The 18991-nt window shown below is 39.4% G+C and overlaps 1 protein-coding gene across 1 annotated transcript in view; it reads left to right on the top strand.

The window, feature by feature from the left end:
• PLPPR5 (phospholipid phosphatase related 5) overlaps positions 1-18991 on the top strand; it is a 127131-nt gene that overhangs the window by 45886 nt on the left and 62254 nt on the right. Inside the window, exon 3 of the mRNA XM_068538077.1 lies at positions 2207-2457. Coding sequence (XP_068394178.1) covers positions 2207-2457 — 251 coding nt within the window. The remainder of the gene's footprint in view (positions 1-2206; positions 2458-18991) is intronic.

The following is an 18991-nucleotide window of genomic DNA, read 5'->3' as shown; positions in this document are numbered from 1 at the left end:
ATCATAATGAAAAACTTTGAAATATTGGGAGAATTACTAAAATGTGACATAGACACGCAGAGTGAGCAAATGTTATTGGAAAAATGGTGCCAATAGACTTGCTCAACACAGGGTTGCCACAAGCCTTCCACTTGTAAAAAAAATGCACTCTCTGTGAAGCCCAATAAAGCGAAGCTCAGTAAAACGAAGTCTTCCTGAATGGCACACAGTAAAGTGTGCTTTTAAGTCTCTGCATGTTTCTTACTTCTTATATGATTTTATAAAATATTTAGGAGTGCTTGGTTTGTTTCTTGTTTCCTTGTTTATCATGATTTGGATGTTTCTAGTTTGTTATAATAAAATGGAAGCTTGTGCGCAAAGCATTACTGCATAATAGGACATCACTCTTCATAGTGACTTTATTCTGGAGGTCAGCACAGTGGATACACTCATGAGATCTCACTTTAATAAGTATCTTTGTAGTTAACTTCAATATTGGCCTTGGGCCTGATGCACTATTTTAATTCTAAAGCACATTTGGGAACTTTACAAGTATCGAGAGACATTTCCATATCCTTATCAAACATTCCTCTGTATTTTAAACAGGAAAACTTATTGTACCAGATAAAAAGAATGGTTTGGTTAAATAAAATGAGTACATCTTAGCCTAGATTTCAAGAGAAGAGAGGTGAAGACTTGACATTTAGATTCCCATGCTAGACCATGAGATTTGGAAAGAGAGAGTATATACAGTAACATTTTATTGAGCTTTGTTCTTTTCCATTTCTCTGCTTCTGCCAGATTTCTGATTTTAGTAACATTTACTTGTATGGCTCATGGAATGCTGGTAAGATGTAAAGAAAGCTTTTCATTGCTTCCTTGTAAGTTTTTTCAATAGAGAACTGAGGTATTTGTTTCATGGTGGTTTGTATGCACATAGAGTTTTGCTATGTGCAGGTTTGGGTGCAAGAACCTTGCATAATGTTACATAATATTTTGAAAATGAAAAGGATAGTCATGTATCTAATCCTGGAAAATTATTTGATCCTGGTGATTTGCAACACAACTGCCAATAATTATGTAAAGGCTTAGGAAACAAACAATCCAGAAATATATGACAAAGAAAAACAAGCATCTAATTATCATAATAGAATTATATGACTTTTTAATGAACCGACTGTTTGGGAAGTACTACTTTGGCATAGTTTTAAAATGTCCTGATGGATTTTATTACCCAAAATTATAAAAGAACGGATTTCTTTACATCGATACCACATCCTTGCTGATTGTATCTGTAAGTTTATTGACAATGATGCCAAAGAATTTATTTCGCCTATGCTATCTAAGTAGAAAGATAAGTTTTGGCAATAATGACCAATGACATTGAATTTAGAAAATATTTTTGGTATTTGAGTAAATTGGCATGTTCCTTACAAAAGGGGGAAAATTTATGTACTTAATTTTATACCTTCAGGTAAACAAAGTAAATAAATTTTACTACTGTGAAGATAATTTAAACATTATAATCTAATTGCTTTATTGTTTACTAAATTGTCCCAAATTTGATAAATTGAAACTCAAGCCATAAAAGATAAGGCGGGACTTAGCTGTTATATGACTTTAAAAAAATGTGTTTCTGATGGTGATATAGAGATTAATCTGAAAACATTCTGCTTTACTTAAGATTTTCCATGATATTTAAATGAAGACTGATGGCATTGGATTTTGCTGCTAATTGGCACCTCCAGCTGAGTTAATATCAGTTTGAATGAGCTTAAGAGGCATAATCAAAGGGAGATGACTGCTCTGCTTAATGTTAGTAAGATTAAAAAAAAAATTCAAAAATAGGGAAAAAATAAAGATTACTAACATTAGCAGAAGGTGATAGACTGAACCCTCTCAAGGGAAACACGTCTCCATTTAAAAAAATCACATTATCCAAACACAGCCTTAGAATATATTTTCTTCTTTTATCGTATGTCTTATAAACCTGCCGTGCATAAAAATGTAGCCAGTGGTAGACAGCTCAATATGTTAAATAATTTAACACTCCCCCTACTTCAGAAAGCAAAGAGAGGAGCTGGAGGGAGTGAAATGGAAGGAACCGTATGTATATATATATGTATGTAGGAACTATTTTATAGTTTCTAAAATATTTCCATCCTGGTGTATTGTAAATTGAACCACAACAAACCAAACAGTTAAAATGGTGTGTTTTCTTCCTCAGGAATTTATACGTTTGGACTGTTCGCTACAGACATCTTTGTAAATGCTGGACAAGTAGTTACAGGAAATCTGGCTCCACATTTTCTTGCCCTGTGTAAACCCAACTACACGGCACTTGGGTGTCAGCAGTATACGCAGTTCATCAGTGGGGAAGAGGCCTGCACGGGCAACCCGGATCTCATCATGAGAGCAAGGAAGACATTTCCATCCAAAGAAGCGGCTCTCAGTGTCTATGCAGCTATGTATCTGACAGTAAGTAAGAATTAGAAACCATTCTTAGTTTGTCTTTCTGGTAAATTCTCCCAAAGTAGAAATTATTTCTCCCTGCCATAATGGAAGTCACAGCAACAGCTTTCTGCAGGACATTTAATTTATTTTTAATAATAGCTGTTTTTGTACTGTGAATAAAATTAAGTCAGTTGACTCTTATGAGATTATGTGTGGGTATTTGGTTGTATTAAAAAATGTAGCCATTAGCATTTCCATTTGAGAATATGTTTGTCTTTATTATTAAATAGGGCTTAATGGAAACAAATTTGTCCTAAAGCAGTCACCATAAACTTGTAATAGTGCAATTAAGAGAACTACCCAGGCCTCTTAGCCACCTACTCAAGTTCTAATGTTCTCTGGTGAAGGTGGGGAAAGAGGCACTCTTTTTCCAGAAAGTTCTTTTGTTATTGGTAACTATATCATCTTAATATCTCAATGAGTGTTTTAATATTTTCTCATAGAACTAACCAAAATGCCCTTAAAAATCATATATATTGTCTTTATTCTTGAGTATTTGCCATCATTTTAGTGGTAGGAGCCAGGCCCTAAGTGCTGCTATCTTAGGACATTTAGGTGGAAGTAAGTGGTCACAGCTGAGTGCATTAATGACAGGCAGGAGTACGAAGAGGGGCAGCCTTGGCAGGCAGCTCTTGACCCCAGTATTTATATCCATCAGTCTTTCCCTCTATCACCAGAATGTGCCTTGCCAGCTGTAAGGTTGAACTCCCAAAAGTGTGCTTTGAAGGCTTTTCCATAGCTACAGTAAAAAGTGCAGAAAATTTTTCCTTTTGGAGTTCTCCTGTCCAACGGTGCCAATAACTACTTCTGATTTCAGCTCATTGATGAGACCTCAGGACTAATTTGAAACCAAATTTGATAATTTCTAATTACTTGAAAAAATGCAGAATTATTTTTACCTTCAGCGAGCTATTTGATTATGGAAATGTTTCTAACGCTCCTGATGCAACCTTGTCAGTTTATCTGTAAAAGAGAGACTATCTGCTGTGACACCTCTACTTGAGATTGGAAATAAAGGTTACTAAAGAAAGGACAATTTAAGAGAGGAACTATGGCATCGTACATAACATTCACGATGGCACGGTAATTTTGGAGGTCATAAGGGTGTGTGCATTTTAACATTTTAAAAGTTTTTAATGCGAGCTAATCTACCACTCACTACCTGGACTTCTTTTTTTCTTTTAATTTAATTTTATTTATTTTTTTATACAGCAGGTTCTTCTTAGTCATCCATTTTATCCACATCAGTATATACATGTCAATCCCAATCTCCCAATTCATCCCACCACCACGCCCAACCCCCCCACCACTTTCCCCCCTTGGTGTCCATACGTTTGTTCTCTACATCTGTGTCTCTATTTCTGCCCTGCAAACCAGTTCATCTGTACGATTTTTCTAGGTTCAACATATATGCGTTAGTATATGATATTTGTTTTTCTCTTTCTGACTTGCTTCACTCTGTATGACAGTCTCTAGATCCATCCACGTTTCTACAAATGATCCACTTTCATTCCTTTTTATGGCTGAGTAATACTCCATTGTACATATGTACCACATCTTCTTTATCCATTCGTCTGTCGATGGGCATTTAGGTTGCTTCCATGACTGGGCTACTATAAGTAGCACTGCAGTGAACATTGGGGTGCATGTGTCTTTTTTGAATTATGGTATTCTCTGGGTATATGCCCAGTAGTGGGATTGCTGGGTCATATGGTAATTGTATTTTTAGTTTCTTAAGGAACCTCCATACTGTTCTCCATAGTGGCTGTATCAATTTGCATTCCCTCCAACAGTGCAAGAGGGTTCCCTTTTCTCCACACCCTCTCCAGCATTTGTTGTTTGTAGATTTTCTGATGATGCCCATTCTAACTGGTGTGAGGTGATACCTCATTGTAGTTTTGATTGGCACTTCTCTAATAATTAGTGATGTTGAGCAGCTTTTCATGTGCTTCTTGGCCATCTGTATGTCTTCTTTGGAGAAATGTCTATTTAGGTCTTCTGCCCATTTTTGGATTGGGTTGCTTGTTTTTTTAATATTGAGCTGCATGAGCTGTTTATATATTTTGGAGATTAATCCTTTGTTGACTCATTTGCAAATATTTTCTCCCATTCTGAGGGTTGTCTTTTCGTCTTGTTTATGGTTTCCTTTGCTGTGAAAAAGGTTTTAAGTATCATTAGGTCGCATTTGTTTATTTTTGTTTTTATTTCCATTACTCTAGGAGGTGGGCCAAAAAAGATATTGCTATGATTTATGTCAAAGAGTGTTCTTCCTGTGTTTTCCTCCAAGAGTTTTATAGTGTCCGGTCTTACGTTTAGGTCTCTAATCCATTTTGAGTTTATTTTTGTGCATGGTGTGAGGTAGTGTTCTAATTTCATTCTTTTACATGTACCTGTCTAGTTTTCCCAGCACCACTTATTGAAGAGACCATCTTTTCTCCATTGTATATCCTTGCCTCCTTTGTCATAGATTAGTTGACCATAGATTAGTTGGTGCGTGGGTTTATCTCTGCGCTTTCTATCCAGTTCCACTGATCTATATTTCTGTTTTTGTGCCAGTACCATATTGTCTTGATTACTGTAGCTTTGTAGTATAGTCTCAAGTCAGGGAGTCTGATTCCTCCAGCTCTGTTTTTTCCCTCAGGACTCCTTTGGCTATTTGGGGTCTTTTGTGTCTCCATACAAATTTTAAGACTTTCTATTCTACTTCTGTAAAAAAGGCCACTGGTAAGTTCATAGGGATTGCATTGAATCTGTAGATTTCTTTGGGTAGTGTAGTCATTTTCACAATATTGATTCTTCCAATCCAAGAACATGGTATATCTCTCCATCTGTTGGTATCATCTTTAATTTCTTTCATCAGTGTCTTATAGTTTTCTGCATACAGGTCTTTTGTCTCCCTAGGTAGGTTTATTCCTAGGTATTTTAATCTTTTTGTTGCAATGGTAAATGGGAGTGTTTCCTTAATTTCTCTTTCAGATTTTTCATCATTAGTATATAGAAAAGCAAGAGATTTCTGTGCGTTAATTTTGTATCCTGCAACTTTACCAAATTCATTGATTAGCTCTAGTAGTATTCTGGTGGCATTTTTAGTGTTCTCTATGTATAGTATCATGTCATCTGCAACCAGTGACAGTTTTACTTCTTTTCCAATCTGTATTCCTTTTATTTCTTTTTCTTCTCTGATTGCCGTGGCTAGGACTTCCAAAACTATGTTGAATAATCGTGGTGAGACATCCTTGTCTTGTTCCTGATCTTAGAGGAAATGCTTTCAGTTTTTCACCATTGAGAATGATGTTTGCTGTGGGTTTGTTGTATATGGCCTTTATTATGTTGAGGTAGGTTCCCTCTCTGCCCACTTTCTGGAGAGTTTTTATCATAAATGGATGTTGAATTTTGTCAAAAGCTTTTTCTGCATCTATTGAGATGATCGTATGGTTTTTATTCTTCAATTTGTTAATATGGTGTATCACATTGATTGATTTGCGTATATTGAAGAATCCTTGCATCCCTGGGATAAATCCCACTTGATCATTGTGTATGATCCTTTTAATGTGTTGTTGGATTCTGTTTGCTAGTATTTTGTTGAGGATTTTTGCATCTATGTTCATCAGTGATATTGGCCTGCAGTTTTCTTTCCTTGTGACATCTTTGTCTGGTTTTGGTATCAGGGTGATGGTGGTGTCATAGAATGAGTTTGAGAGTGTTCCTTCCTCTGCAATTTTTTGGAAGAGTTTGAGAAGGATGGGTGTTAGCTCTTCTCTAAATGTTTAATAGAATTCACCTGTGAAGCCATCTGGTCCTGGCCTTTTGTTTGTTGGCAGATTTTTCATCACTGTTTCAATTTCATTACTTATGATTGGTCTGTTCATATTTTCTATTTCTTCCTGGTTCAGTCTTGGAAGGTTATACCTTTCTAAGAATTTGTCCGTTTCTTCCAGGTTGTCCATTTTATTGGCATAGAGTCGCTTGTAGTAGTCTCAGGGTGGTTTGTATTTCTGCAGTGTGTGTTGTAACTTCTCCTTTTTCATTTCTAATTGTATTGGTTTGAGTCTTCTCCCTCTTTTTCTTGATGAGTCTGGCTAATGGTTTCTCAATTTTGTTTATCTTCTCAAAGAACCAGCTTTTAGTTTTATTGATATTTGCTATTGTTTTCTTTGTTTCTATTTCATTTATTTCTGCTCTGATCTTTATGATTTGTTTCCTTCTGCTAACTTTGGGTTTTGTTTGTTCTTCTTTCTCTGGTTCCTTTAGGTGTAAGGTTAGATTGTTTATTTGAGATTTTTCTTGTTTCTTGAGGTAGGCTTGTATTGCTATAAACTTCCCTCTTAGAACTGCTTTTGCTGCATCCCATAGGTTTTGGATCATCATATTTTTGTTGTAATTTGTCTCTAGGTATTTTCTTATTTTCTCTGATTTCTTCAGTGATCTCTTGGTTATTTAGTAATGTATTGTTTAGCCTCCATGTGTTTGTGTTTTTTAACGTTTCTTTCCGTGTAATTGATTTCTGATCTCATTGTGTTGTGGTCAGAAAAGATGCTTGATGTGATTTCAATTTTCTTAAATTTACTGCGGTTTGATTTGTGACTCAAGATGTGATCTAACCTGGAGAATGTTCCAGGAAGAAAGTGTAATCTGCTGTTTTTGGGTGGAATGTCCTATAAATATCAATTAAATCTAGCTGGTCTATTGTGTCATTTAAAGCTTGTGTTTCCTTTTTAATTTTCTGTTTGGATGATCTGTCCATTGGTGTAAGTGAGGTGTTAAAGTCCCCCACTATTACTGTGTTACTGTCGATTTCCTCTTTTATAGCTGTTAGCAGTTGCCTTATGTATTGTGCTCCTGTGTTGGGTGCATATATATTTATAATTGTTATATCTTCTTTTTGGATTGATCCCTTGATCATTATGTAGTGTCCTTCCTTGTCTCTTGTAACATTCTTTATTTTAAAGTCCATTTTATCTGATATGAGTGTTGCTACTCCAGCTTTCTTTTGATTTCCATTTGCATGGAATATCTTTTTCCATCCCTTCACTTTCAGTCTGTATTTGTCCCTAGGTCTGAAGTGGGTCTCTTGTAGACAGCATATATATGGGATTAGTTTTTGTATTCATTCAGCCAGCCTGTGTCTTTTTGTTGGAGCGTTTAATCCATTCACGTTTAAGGTAATTATCGCTATGTATGTTCCTATGACCATTTTCTTAATTGTTTTGGGTTTGTTTTTGTAGATCCTTTTCTGCTCTTGTGTTTCCCACTTAGAGAAGTTCCTTTAGCATTTGTTGGAGAGCTCGTTTGGTGGTGCTGAATTCTCTTAGCTTTTGCTTGTCAGTAAAGCTTTTGATTTCTCCATCAAATCTGAATGAGATCCTTGCCCAGTAGAGTAATCTTGGTTGTAGGTTTTTCCCTTTCATCACTTTAAATATGTCCTTCCACTCCCTTCTGGCTTGTAGAGTTTCTGCTGAGAAATCAGCTGTTAACCTTATGGGAGTTCCCTTGTATGTTATTTGTTGTTTTTCCCTTGTTGCTTTCAATAATTTTTCTTTGTCTTTAATTTTTGTCAGTTAGATTACTATGTGTCTCGGCATATTTCTCCTTGGGTTTATCCTGCCTGGGACTCTGCGCTTCCTGGACTTGGCTAACTATTTCCTTTCCCATGTCAAGGACGTTTTCGTCTACAATCTCTTCAAATATTTTCTCTGGTCCTTTCTCTCTTCTCCTTCTGGGACCCCTATAATGCAAATGTTGGTGCGTTTAATGTTGTCTCAGAGGTCTCTTAGGCTGTCTTCATTTCTTTTTATTCTTTTTTCTTTATTCTGTTCCACAGCAGTGAATTCCACCATTCTGTCTTCCAGGCCACTTATCAGTTCTTCTGCCTCAGTTATTCTGCTATTGATTCCTTCTAGTGTATTTTTCATTTCAATTATTGTATTGTTCATCTCTGTTTGTTTGTCCTTTAATTCTTCTAGGTGTTTGTTCTTTAATTCTTCTAGGTCTTTGTTAAACACTTTTTGCATCTTCTCAATATTTGCCTCCATTCTTTTTCTGAGGTCCTGGATCATCTTCACTATCATTATTCTGAATAGTTTTTCTGGAAGTTTCCCTATCTCCACTTCATTTAGTTGTTTTTCTGAGATCTTATCTTGTTCCTACGTCTGGTACATCGCCCTCTGCCTTTTTGTCTTGTCTATCTTTCTGTGAATGTGGTTTTTGTTCCACAGGCTGCAGGACTGTTGTTCTGTTTGCTTCTGCTCTCTGCCCTCTGGTGGATGAGGCTGTCTAAGAGGCTTGTGCAAGTTTCCTGATGGGAGGGACTGGTGGTGGGTAGAGCTGGGTGTTGTTCTGGTAGGCAGAACTAAGTAAAACTTTAACCCTCTTGTCTGCTGATGGGTGGGGCTGGGTTCCCTCCCTGTTGATTGTTTGGCCTGAGGTGACCCAACACTGGAGCCTACCCACCTCTTTGGTGGGGCTAATGGTGGACTCTGGGAGGACTCATGCCAAGGAGTACTTCCCAGAACTTCTGCTGCCAGTGTCCTTGTCCTCATGGTGAGACACAGCCACCCCCCTCCTCTGCAGGATACCCTCCAACACTGGAAGGTAGGTCTGGTTCAGACTCCTGTGGGGTCACTGCTTCTTCCCCTGGGTCCCGATGCACACACTACTTTGGGTGTGCCCTCCAAGAGTGGGGTCTCTGTTTCCCCCAGTCCTGTCGAAGTCCTGCAATCAAATCCCGCTAGCCTTCAAAGTCTGATTCTCTAAGAATTCCTCCTCCCGTTGCCGGACCCCCAGGTTGGGAAGCCTGACGTGGGGCTCAGAACCTTCACTCCCAGGGGTGGACTTCTGTGGTATAAGTGTTCTCCAGTTTGTGAGTCACCCACCCAGCAGTTATGGGATTTGATTTTATTGTGATTATACCTCTCCTACCATCTCATTGTGGCTTCTCCTTTGTGTTTGGATGTGGGGTATCTTTTTTGGTGAGTTCCAGTGTCTTCCTGTTGATGATTGTTCAGCAGTTAGTTGTGATTACAGTGCTCTCGCAAGAGGGAATAAGTGCACGTCCTTCTACTCCGCCATCTTGAACCAATCTCCTCTTTATTACTTTTCACTACCTGGACTTTTAAAAAATCCCATCAAGAAAATTTTTATAGAGTTAAGGATCAAATCCCATCCTAGCCACTTTCTCTTCTGACTTCTGTACAATTTTCCAGTTACAGTTTCCTTCTTACGCTCACTCTGCTCCCAACTGTGTTCCTCTAATTTCTCCTGATTTCCGCTACACATTTGAAGGTGCTTCTAGACTTTATGTGAAATCTTCTAAGCCATGCGTATTCTTTCCTATTCACTAAATTCCTTGACTGCATGTTCCACCTCTCCTAGAATATGGAGCATTCAGCCTTAATATGAAGATTTAAAACTTGAGTGAATCAGGAGCCATAAAATACTTTTCAATCATTGTCATCACATCTAAATCTGATGTTTGTATTTGTATCTGGGTATGAGTTGTAAATGTATCTGCATATACACATGTGATCAAGCCAATGACTTTAGACAAATTTTAGAATACTCTCTGACCCTAAATACAGTGACATGGTTATCTTAGCACTGATATAGATGTTAGATTTTACTGTATAATCAGGGTGTGCCAATGGTGGTGAATGTGTTAGTATAGTGAGATACTTGGTCTTTTTATTCTGCCAAAATGGTGTGTCTGCTGGCATTTGTTTTAGCAACTTCTTACTTGTTTTTTTTTTTTTAACAACTTACTTAAAGATGTTTATTTAAACTGCTTCTGAATTATAAGCCATACTGTTCTAGTCTGTAATAAACATTTGGAGATGTTTTAATAATAATAATAATTGTTATTAACAAACATTTATTGAGCATTTGCTATATGCCAGGCACGAGTGCTTTACTTTTACTAATTTATTTAATACATTACTAGTTCTTATTTATGTATTTTAAAATTTGTTCTTTATTTATCATTATTATTATTGTAATAACTGATTATTTGTATTAATTTATTGAATCCTCATAACAACTTCATGAAGTATATACTATTATTATGCACATTTTACAGATGAGGACACTCAGAAGGTGAAGTAACTTGCCCGGATCCGTAGAACCACACTTTTTCCTGGTTACAATGATTCTAAATGTTCCAGAGAGGGAATCATTAAATCATATTAGCCCTAATGTGTGTGTGGTTAGCTGAATTCCCTCCTGGTCCTACATGATTTCAGCATGCATAAAAGTTAAAACCAAAGGTTCAGATGGTAGATATGTTTAGAGGAAAAAAAATTAATAACACTCCAGCATTCGGAAATCTTCTATCATTAAACAGCGGTTCAGACTAAAAGTCAGCATTCCTGCTTGTAATTACATTGAAGGGTACCGCTGTTGTTTTAACAATAGATTCTGTTCTCTGCTAACTGCTTTTCTCTCTTCTCCACCACCCCTTTGTGTGTGTAAGTGTGGGCGGCTGCCATGGCAACTCTTGAATATAACTCCTACTGCAGATGGAGGGAGTAGTCAGGATTTGCTGTTCTGTTTGAACCTGTACATATATTTCTTCCCAGCTTCACTGGAGACACCTTGGGGAAACTTTATAAGAGAAATGTTGGGGTGTTTCAAATTAATACAGTCTCATGAAACGCTTGCCAGAATTTTGACGTGTAGGTAAATAGGGGAAGACAGCCATATATTCAATATTCTCTGTGGAAATAGGCTTATTGCTATATTTAGGGAGAGAGATTTGTTTAATGTGGTGAAGGTGTTATAAACATATGTAAACACATAAATAAAAATAAATGAGCCCTATGAGGAACTATGTGAATAAGAACTGAAGAATATTTTCCTGCTGCTTCTCTTTGTGGATTAGTAAATAAAATTAAGGAACTTGAACTCTCCCTTAGCATCTGACTTTAATTAAGGCTTTGGAGATAATTTGATCACAGAGTTGTTCTCTTTTGCTTTACTGAGAACTTTCAGGAGAAAAGAAAATCCTATGCCTATTTTTGCAAATGCTGTCAGTTTCCCAGGAAAAAATTCTAAAGGTTATTTAACCCTCAACCATTAAATTTATAATTCAGTGTTAAGTTGCATTAGAATAATATTTAAATTTAGCTGTGTGGTATTTCTTTTCATATAAAATGGATAAAGCTTTTTTTTATTAAAGTCAAATGAGCTCCAGAGTTGAGGATGAGGCATAATATTTGGTGACTTTCCAGTTAACCTCATAAACCATTGAAACAAAAAGTCGTAGAATGGTCTCTTTAGGTCACTTCCAATTCTGGCCTTAGTTTTTCTGAAAATCTTTTTTAAAAAAGGGAAGGGTCAGCTACATTTATCGAATATTAGTCTTTTCCCACTGTCTGTTGCCACATAACAAACCACCCTTAACCTCAAAACAAGAATTTATTATCCTCAGGACTCTGTAGGCTGACCTGTGGTTTTCTTGGTAGTCGATCCTCTTTGCTTCTCTCATGGGTCGCATTCAGCTGACCAGTCAGCTGGGGGTGGACCGAGCTGGGACAGCCCCAATAGCTGGGCTCTCTCATTCTCAAGAGGCCTTTCTCACAGGTTGTTTTCCCTGACAGAATCTTAGAGCAGCCTACCAAAAGGGCAGAGGTCCAAGCTGTAAGGCATCTTGAGGCATAGGCCCCAGAACTCGTCAACATCCCCGTCTCTGTATTCTCTTGATCCAGGCACATCACAAGGCCAGCCCAGATTGATGGGGATGGAGAAACAGTCTCCGCCTAGAGATGGGAGGCACAGCAAAGTCAGATTATAAAGAGCTGAATATGCTGGGAAAGGAGGAATTTGTGGACATTAAACAATTTACTACAGTCTTTTCCCAGAATATTAGCGGAAAGCTCTAAAATATCATTTTCTTCTCTTCTTCCTCCTCGTTGTTGGCAGATCATTCGTATCATCCTGCTGTCACTTCCCACATGGCCATCTTTTATAATAAGCTCACAAGGTCCCACGTGCAGCAATGACTGGTTGCAGGCTGCCAAGACCAGAGTTAAATAAACACAGCCCAGTGGTGTGTCTACCCCTCCTTTTGTGATGTTTTACCTAATTCTGCATAGGGGCACGAGCAGGCCTTCATTCTGGGGTACAGGAATTTGGGGGGACCATGCCTATTACTTGCAGCAGTTGGCTCCATGAGACTGACTGGTGGGGGACTGTGTTTGGAGAAGAAGGATTGGGGTGGGTGAAAAGAAAAGCTCTGGGCTGCCTTCACGAATTTGTCTTCACTGGCTGGTGAGACCTGGCTGCCCTCAGAAAGCCATTCCTCTAAATCTTCCCTGCTCAGGAGTAATTTAACACTGAAACGTATAAGGTCCCTGTGCTCTAGATTTCAAATGAGCAAATTTTAGTCTACTAGATAATATATCAAAAAGTATTTACTGAGCACCCACTCATAATGTGGCTGCCGTGCTATTACTTGACTACCTGTGCCACAGCCACTGATATTAGCCGATTGACGGCTCTGCTGTCAGCCTTCAGCTACGTGTTATTGGTAACGGGTGGGGAAGGTACAAAAGGTATCCGCCAAGTACCCATGCGGTTCCAGTATTTTCACTACCGTAGACCCCTTTTATAGTTTACCTTTCCCCTCCCCCCCACTCCTCCAAGAACTCCATGTCTTTAAATCTTCTATTTAACACATTAACACTTTCCCATCGCAACTTAGGCCCAGATATTAAACAATGGTCCATAATAATAAAACTATAATATGCTGCTTTGAAACTGCACAATACAGTTATTAAAATTGCACACATACAATTATTAAATAACAAGCAGTGAATGATTAAAGACACATGGATACTCTGCCTCTTCACCTTAATTTTACCTGGTTTCTGTAAGTGACACTTATATCTGAGTATTCTGTGATTGACCTGTGGCTTTGTAGTGGCATCTGGTTCTCTGGTCACATCACAAAAATTCCTGTGCATCCCACAACATATCAGAACCCCTCAGCAGCATGAGATCACCAGTGTCGCCAACTGACTTAATATAGTTCCAGCCAAAAGCAAAGAGTACTGGCATTTTAGTTAGTGCATGTGGGCTTATTATGGGTAAATATACTGTTCTGTTAGGTTCGTTGAAATATTGAAAAATATGTCATGGCATTCCATTAGTACATCTGGGGTTTCTTAGGTGTTAGCAAACTCCAGCTTGGGGATTGCCGGCAGCACTTGCACATTCTAATTAGGAAAAGAGGACTTACTATCATTGGGCAATATAATATAAGATAGCCAGGGCTGCATTATGACTTTTGTAGGCCCTAGGCACTTACGTATGCCTTCATAGGCCCCTTCTGCCATTCAAAAAAAATGACCTCATTACTATAAAAACAAATTTGTAAATAATATACGTTAAACATTTTCTTTAATATTCACTTTTTCCTTCTGATTTTAAAAGATATTAAGACAGTTTCATGGGTCCCTAGAAGTATCATGGGCCCTAGAAGTATCACCGTGCCTACTGGAGAAGTTTGTCCTGAGGATGGTACATAATAAAGCTCTAAGTGAAATATAATTGTTAGTGTAGCAGGTAATGACAGTGGGAGCCACCAAGTGTCCAGGAGGGAAGAGATCACTTCTGACAAGCACCATGGGGAGAGCTTCAGAAGTAACTGGTACTTGGGATGGGTCTTGGAGATGAATATGATTTGAACAGGTAAAGAAGAGGCATTCCAGGTAAGGGGACAGGGAGAGCAAAGGCCAGGAGCAAGAAACAGCAGATACAATTAGGATGGACTAAGGGGGGGAAGCTCACATTAGGAGTATATGGTGTGTGTGTGGGGCGGGGGATTGTGAGGTGTAAGGATTAGCAAGAATAAATAAATCAGAAAGACCTTGTAAACCAACCTGAGGCCATATGCTTGAGTTAATAAGCAATACAGAGTAAAATAACGTTACAGAAGCAGTTCTTTAGAATGATTTTATTTACTTCAATTTCATTAAATATATATTGAGTACTTAGAATGCATCCAGCCTGTACATACTGATATCAACTCCTTCTGAAGTTTAAAATGGCCTGATAGAGAGTAAAGAGGGAATTAAAAAGGAAAGAAGCTAAAAGCGTAGGGAGTATTTTAAGGAGGTTGTCAATCTCAGACATGAAATGATAGGGATTTAAAATTCAGCTGGTTTCCTTAAGATTGAAAGCCCTAGTGCTGATGAGACCAGAGTCAGACGATATGAAATGTAGAGGTTCAAGCAGCTGAGGGATCCCTAAGCATTTTCTCTTAGAGCACAGGAATAGGAAAGTCAGACCTAGACCCAGAGCCAGTGCTCTGATGTGCACCTCAGGGTTTATAAACCATCACCAGCTTACTTAGATGCTATGGCTAAATGGAGCCAAGTCCCTGGGCCCAATTTTTGTATTTCATACTGCTTCTGTATTCCATCCTCCTGTTCCCAGCTTCCATTTATTAAAAAGTAACTGTCTAGCGTCACACTAAGTACTCTCTATGCCTTAATCTTCACAATGGCTGGAATGAGTTCGGCTATCTTCATTTTAAAGGTAACAAAGCTGAGGATACAAGAGGCTAATTAACGTGATCAAAGTTATTCAGCTGGTATTTGTTAGAGCTGGGACTGTGACCCAGGTCGGTGTGACTCCAAAGCCAGTATTTGGTCTCTTATATCACACTACCTCCTGAGATGTGCCCCAGTGAACGGAAGGCAGCTACATTCTGAGTTATCTTCAGAGTCCGGTACCTTACATATAATAGGTGAAGAAAACTAGTTAGTTGATTTTAATTGAAATGTTCCACAATATGAATTAGGAAAGTTGTCAAAAAAGTATGCATTCCATAAGTTCCTGTTTTGTGTCCTATTTTCCAGGCAGCCAGGTAGCTCAAACACTAAAAGTTATACAAATGGTCATTATTACCAGACTTGAGTTGTACTTTGATTTTAAGTGAATACATATTTTATTATTATGAACCTTAATTTTGAATATCTGTGTTCTGCACATTGTTTGAGATGTTAAAAGAACTTCAGTTGCTTTTAAAATGACAATTTCTAAGTTATCTTCAACTTCTTTACAATGTACAATAATTGGCGACATAATAACCTAACTACCACTGGCCATGCTTAATGCTGATTAGACCTCTGTGGTAGGCAATATTACTTTGATGTTATGGGCCAGAACTGTACTCATAAGTGTGGAATGTGTTTCCCCAAGTGTCTTCCCAAGGCTCCAGTGTGCTAACCACCTCTTGTTTATCTTGCCTGATCAGAGTGATGTCTTGGATGTAAGGATCAGTATGGTGGTCTGTGAGATGTTCAGAATGTCCACCTCCCTTCAGACTATGATGTGGCAAAGAGTAGGAGAGTTAACATAGCACTGACATAAACTGTGATGTAAGGAGTTGCTCGTTCCATGTGAATGTGAACCGTTTCTCATCCTCTTTCTTGAATGAGATGATAGAAAAGAACACATTTGACAAATCAGTGGTCACCACTACTTGGCTGAAGATTCAATAGTCTGCATTCATTCTCCAGGATCTGTCCAGACTGGTGAATTAAATGGAGACAACGAGGAGACCTACCACCCCTGCATTCTTAAGATCCTAATCGGTGGCATTAAATCTTCACCATCTTCCCTGTCCTAATGCAATATTATTTTTTATTTATTATCTTGGCAGGACTGGGAGAATATAGTTTCATAAGCTTCCAATTGAATTATCCAATACTCCAACTGCCCAGGGGAAAATGACCACTGGGTGTGCTCTCAGACCTAGTAAATCCACTGTGAGCCAGACTTTGGCCTGGACTCATTTATTTAGTCCCTATGTGACCCTACTCTACCATGAGGCCATGATGATGTTAATTCAGGTGTCCAGGTAACAATGTCCACTGGGATCCTATGTCCAATAGTCCTCAAAATATCTGGATATTCTCTTTTCCCCAGTGTAGAGTCACCTGAATGAATGGTCACAGGTCCTTTTGGGGCAGGACTGGGAAAATCATTACAATGTATACTTTCTGTAGTTTTGCAGGTCCTTCCCTCTGGAGACCAGCTGCCTCTTCAGTCAATGAGTTTGATTCAGGTCTGATAACTGCACAAAGGAGTAAAACTTTTTATTGCAGCATCCACTCTCAGCTCTGCATTCTTGCTTTCTTGTGATTATATATTAAGTAGTCTCATTAGCTCCCCATCTATTTTGCCCCTAGGGAAGGCTATGAGCTATAAATCATCTCTGAAACCTTCTGCTGGTCAAGTCCCCTTGGCTGTCACGCAGGCCTTCTGCATTATTATGATAACTGAGACACTCCCTCCCACCCCACCCCTGCTTCTGATGGTTAAGCACCGATAATGATAATTGGCCTCTATTTCTTCAGGCTCCCCATCATCTGCAGAGATATCAAGGAACCCAGCTCTGTGATAGGCTCTCCTACCATCAACCCTGGCCCTGCACAGGAGAAGCGCCACTGAACTTCTGTATCACGCTGGTGCCCCTCTCACTAGCACACTCCTGATGCCTCAAGGAATAGCTCGTCTCCTAGGTCCTCCCATGGTACACAATACTCTGGTGCGCCTTTGAGATCATGTTGTATGTCCATTCCAGCAACACCCACTTCTCTGTGACTTTTCATTCGTTCCCCCACCAACTGCCAAGGCAATTCAGGCATGTCAACTTCATTAAGAGAAAGCAACCATTTTCTCTAGGCTTTCAGGAGCCAGCCCAGCAAGGTGCTTGTACTGTCCCCTGGGGCCTTGCAAGAGTGTTAAATCCTACATCCCCAGGGAAAGTGTCCTGGTGTCAACAGACACTCCCTTACCGTGTTTCAGTTTCATCTTCCTTCATAAAGCTCCCTCAAAATCCAGCCCCGTAGGTCTGTCCTGGCTCCAGCCAGCGTGTACTGGCTAATTCTTGCAGCTCTTTGGGGGTGGAATCTATCTGCTTCTCATCAGGTTCGTCACATCCTGGGCAACTTAGTCCTAGTTATTTGCCTGGCAGCCAGGAGGGGAGGTGGGGGCAGATCGTGAGGGGACCCCTGGTGCACTGGGGGACAGAGACTTCTCATTCCGCCACAATCATGCGCCTGGCATGGGTGGACTGAGGGAGTACCAGCACTTTGTAGGTAGAGGTGGGCCACGTCTGAAGGCTCTGAGGGTTTAGAGGAGTCTCGTGAACCAAAGTCTTCAGGCACGTCCACCCAGATGTCCCCATCCTTTGTGTTAAGGTCTTAGATTTTCCAAACCAGGGTCCTGACCTTGGCACAATAGACCTGCCTTAGCTGAGCACTCAGTCATCTTTGAAGGCCCCCTGACTCTTAGCTAGTAAGTCATAAATTAGGCCTTCAGCTTTTTCTACCCTCACACTGTAGAATAAGCAGCCTCTTTCTAAGTTACCAAAGAGTCTCTCTGGCCGACACACAAGGTTTTCATTTGTTTGTTAACTACCCTCAGCTTTTCATTTTCTCTCTGTAGGGCACCAACATGACTTAATAAGAGTCAGCCAGTTTTATTATCCCTGAAGGCAGCGTTTCCCTGATTTCTCCACTACCTGGATCATCAACCGCGTTAGCACCTTCCTCCCACCTAGTGTGACCAACTATCAGACTTCAGACTTTCAGTGGTAAAATCAGGAAAGTTTGTGTAAACCAGGATGAATTGGTTACCCTACTCCTACCGGAGCATTCTCCCAAGCCACTGCTGATGGCTTTTAGCAATTGCATTGCTATCTGGCAGACTGTCTGTGCCTCACACACCACATAGAATGGGGTCCTTATTTCCAGCCAGGATATGTTCCCAAACCCTGTCTTACCACCTGCTTTCTTAGACCAGCCCTGGTACCAACTCCATTAGTTAGGATCCTCCAAGAAGTGGACGAGATTTATTGGAGGCTTGGAGGGGGGGCAGTCCTTGCAAAAGTTAGAGGAAAGTAGCAAGATTGGATAGGGAGAGTCTCAGCCAGTCTTGAGCAGAGGTGGTCCATTAGAAGAGCCCCACATTGGGCATAAATGGCCAAGCCTTAGATCCCCTGCCATCCTCAGTCGCTGGTGGGGGTCTGGCCAGGAAGATTGTGGCCTCTTTTCAAACACTATGGAGAATCCAAATGCTTTACAGGTGGAGATTCTCGGCTCACTGCTTTCCTAACAGCAGAAGAGCTTGATCTTTTCTGAGGGGAGATGAGAACAACTTACCTCTGTGGCTGCCACACAGCTTTCCTCTAGTTCTAACTCAGAGAGGATCTAATAAGATAAGGGCTTAGTAGTGTGATGTATTATCTTCTGTGATCCTCCCTGTGTCAAATATATTTGCATTTGAATTGCCTTAATGTATAGGAAAAAAATGATAACACTGTAATTTCAGTCATCAAGCTCCTCCTAAACTGACGATATAGCTTAAATCCAGATTTCCTGGCACATCCTCCACTGTAGTACAAAAGACATCACCTTTTCCTATGAACACAGTCTGCTTTGAGCCTTTCGTTTGTTTACGCCATTTAAAGAAAATCTTGGAAGAACAAAGGACT

The sequence above is a fragment of the Eschrichtius robustus genome, chromosome 3, assembly GCF_028021215.1.
Source record: "Eschrichtius robustus isolate mEscRob2 chromosome 3, mEscRob2.pri, whole genome shotgun sequence".
In the NCBI taxonomy this organism is placed as follows: domain Eukaryota; kingdom Metazoa; phylum Chordata; class Mammalia; order Artiodactyla; family Eschrichtiidae; genus Eschrichtius; species Eschrichtius robustus.
The sequence above is the reverse complement of the archived record's forward strand: the minus strand, read 5'-3'. Positions and strand labels throughout refer to the sequence as shown.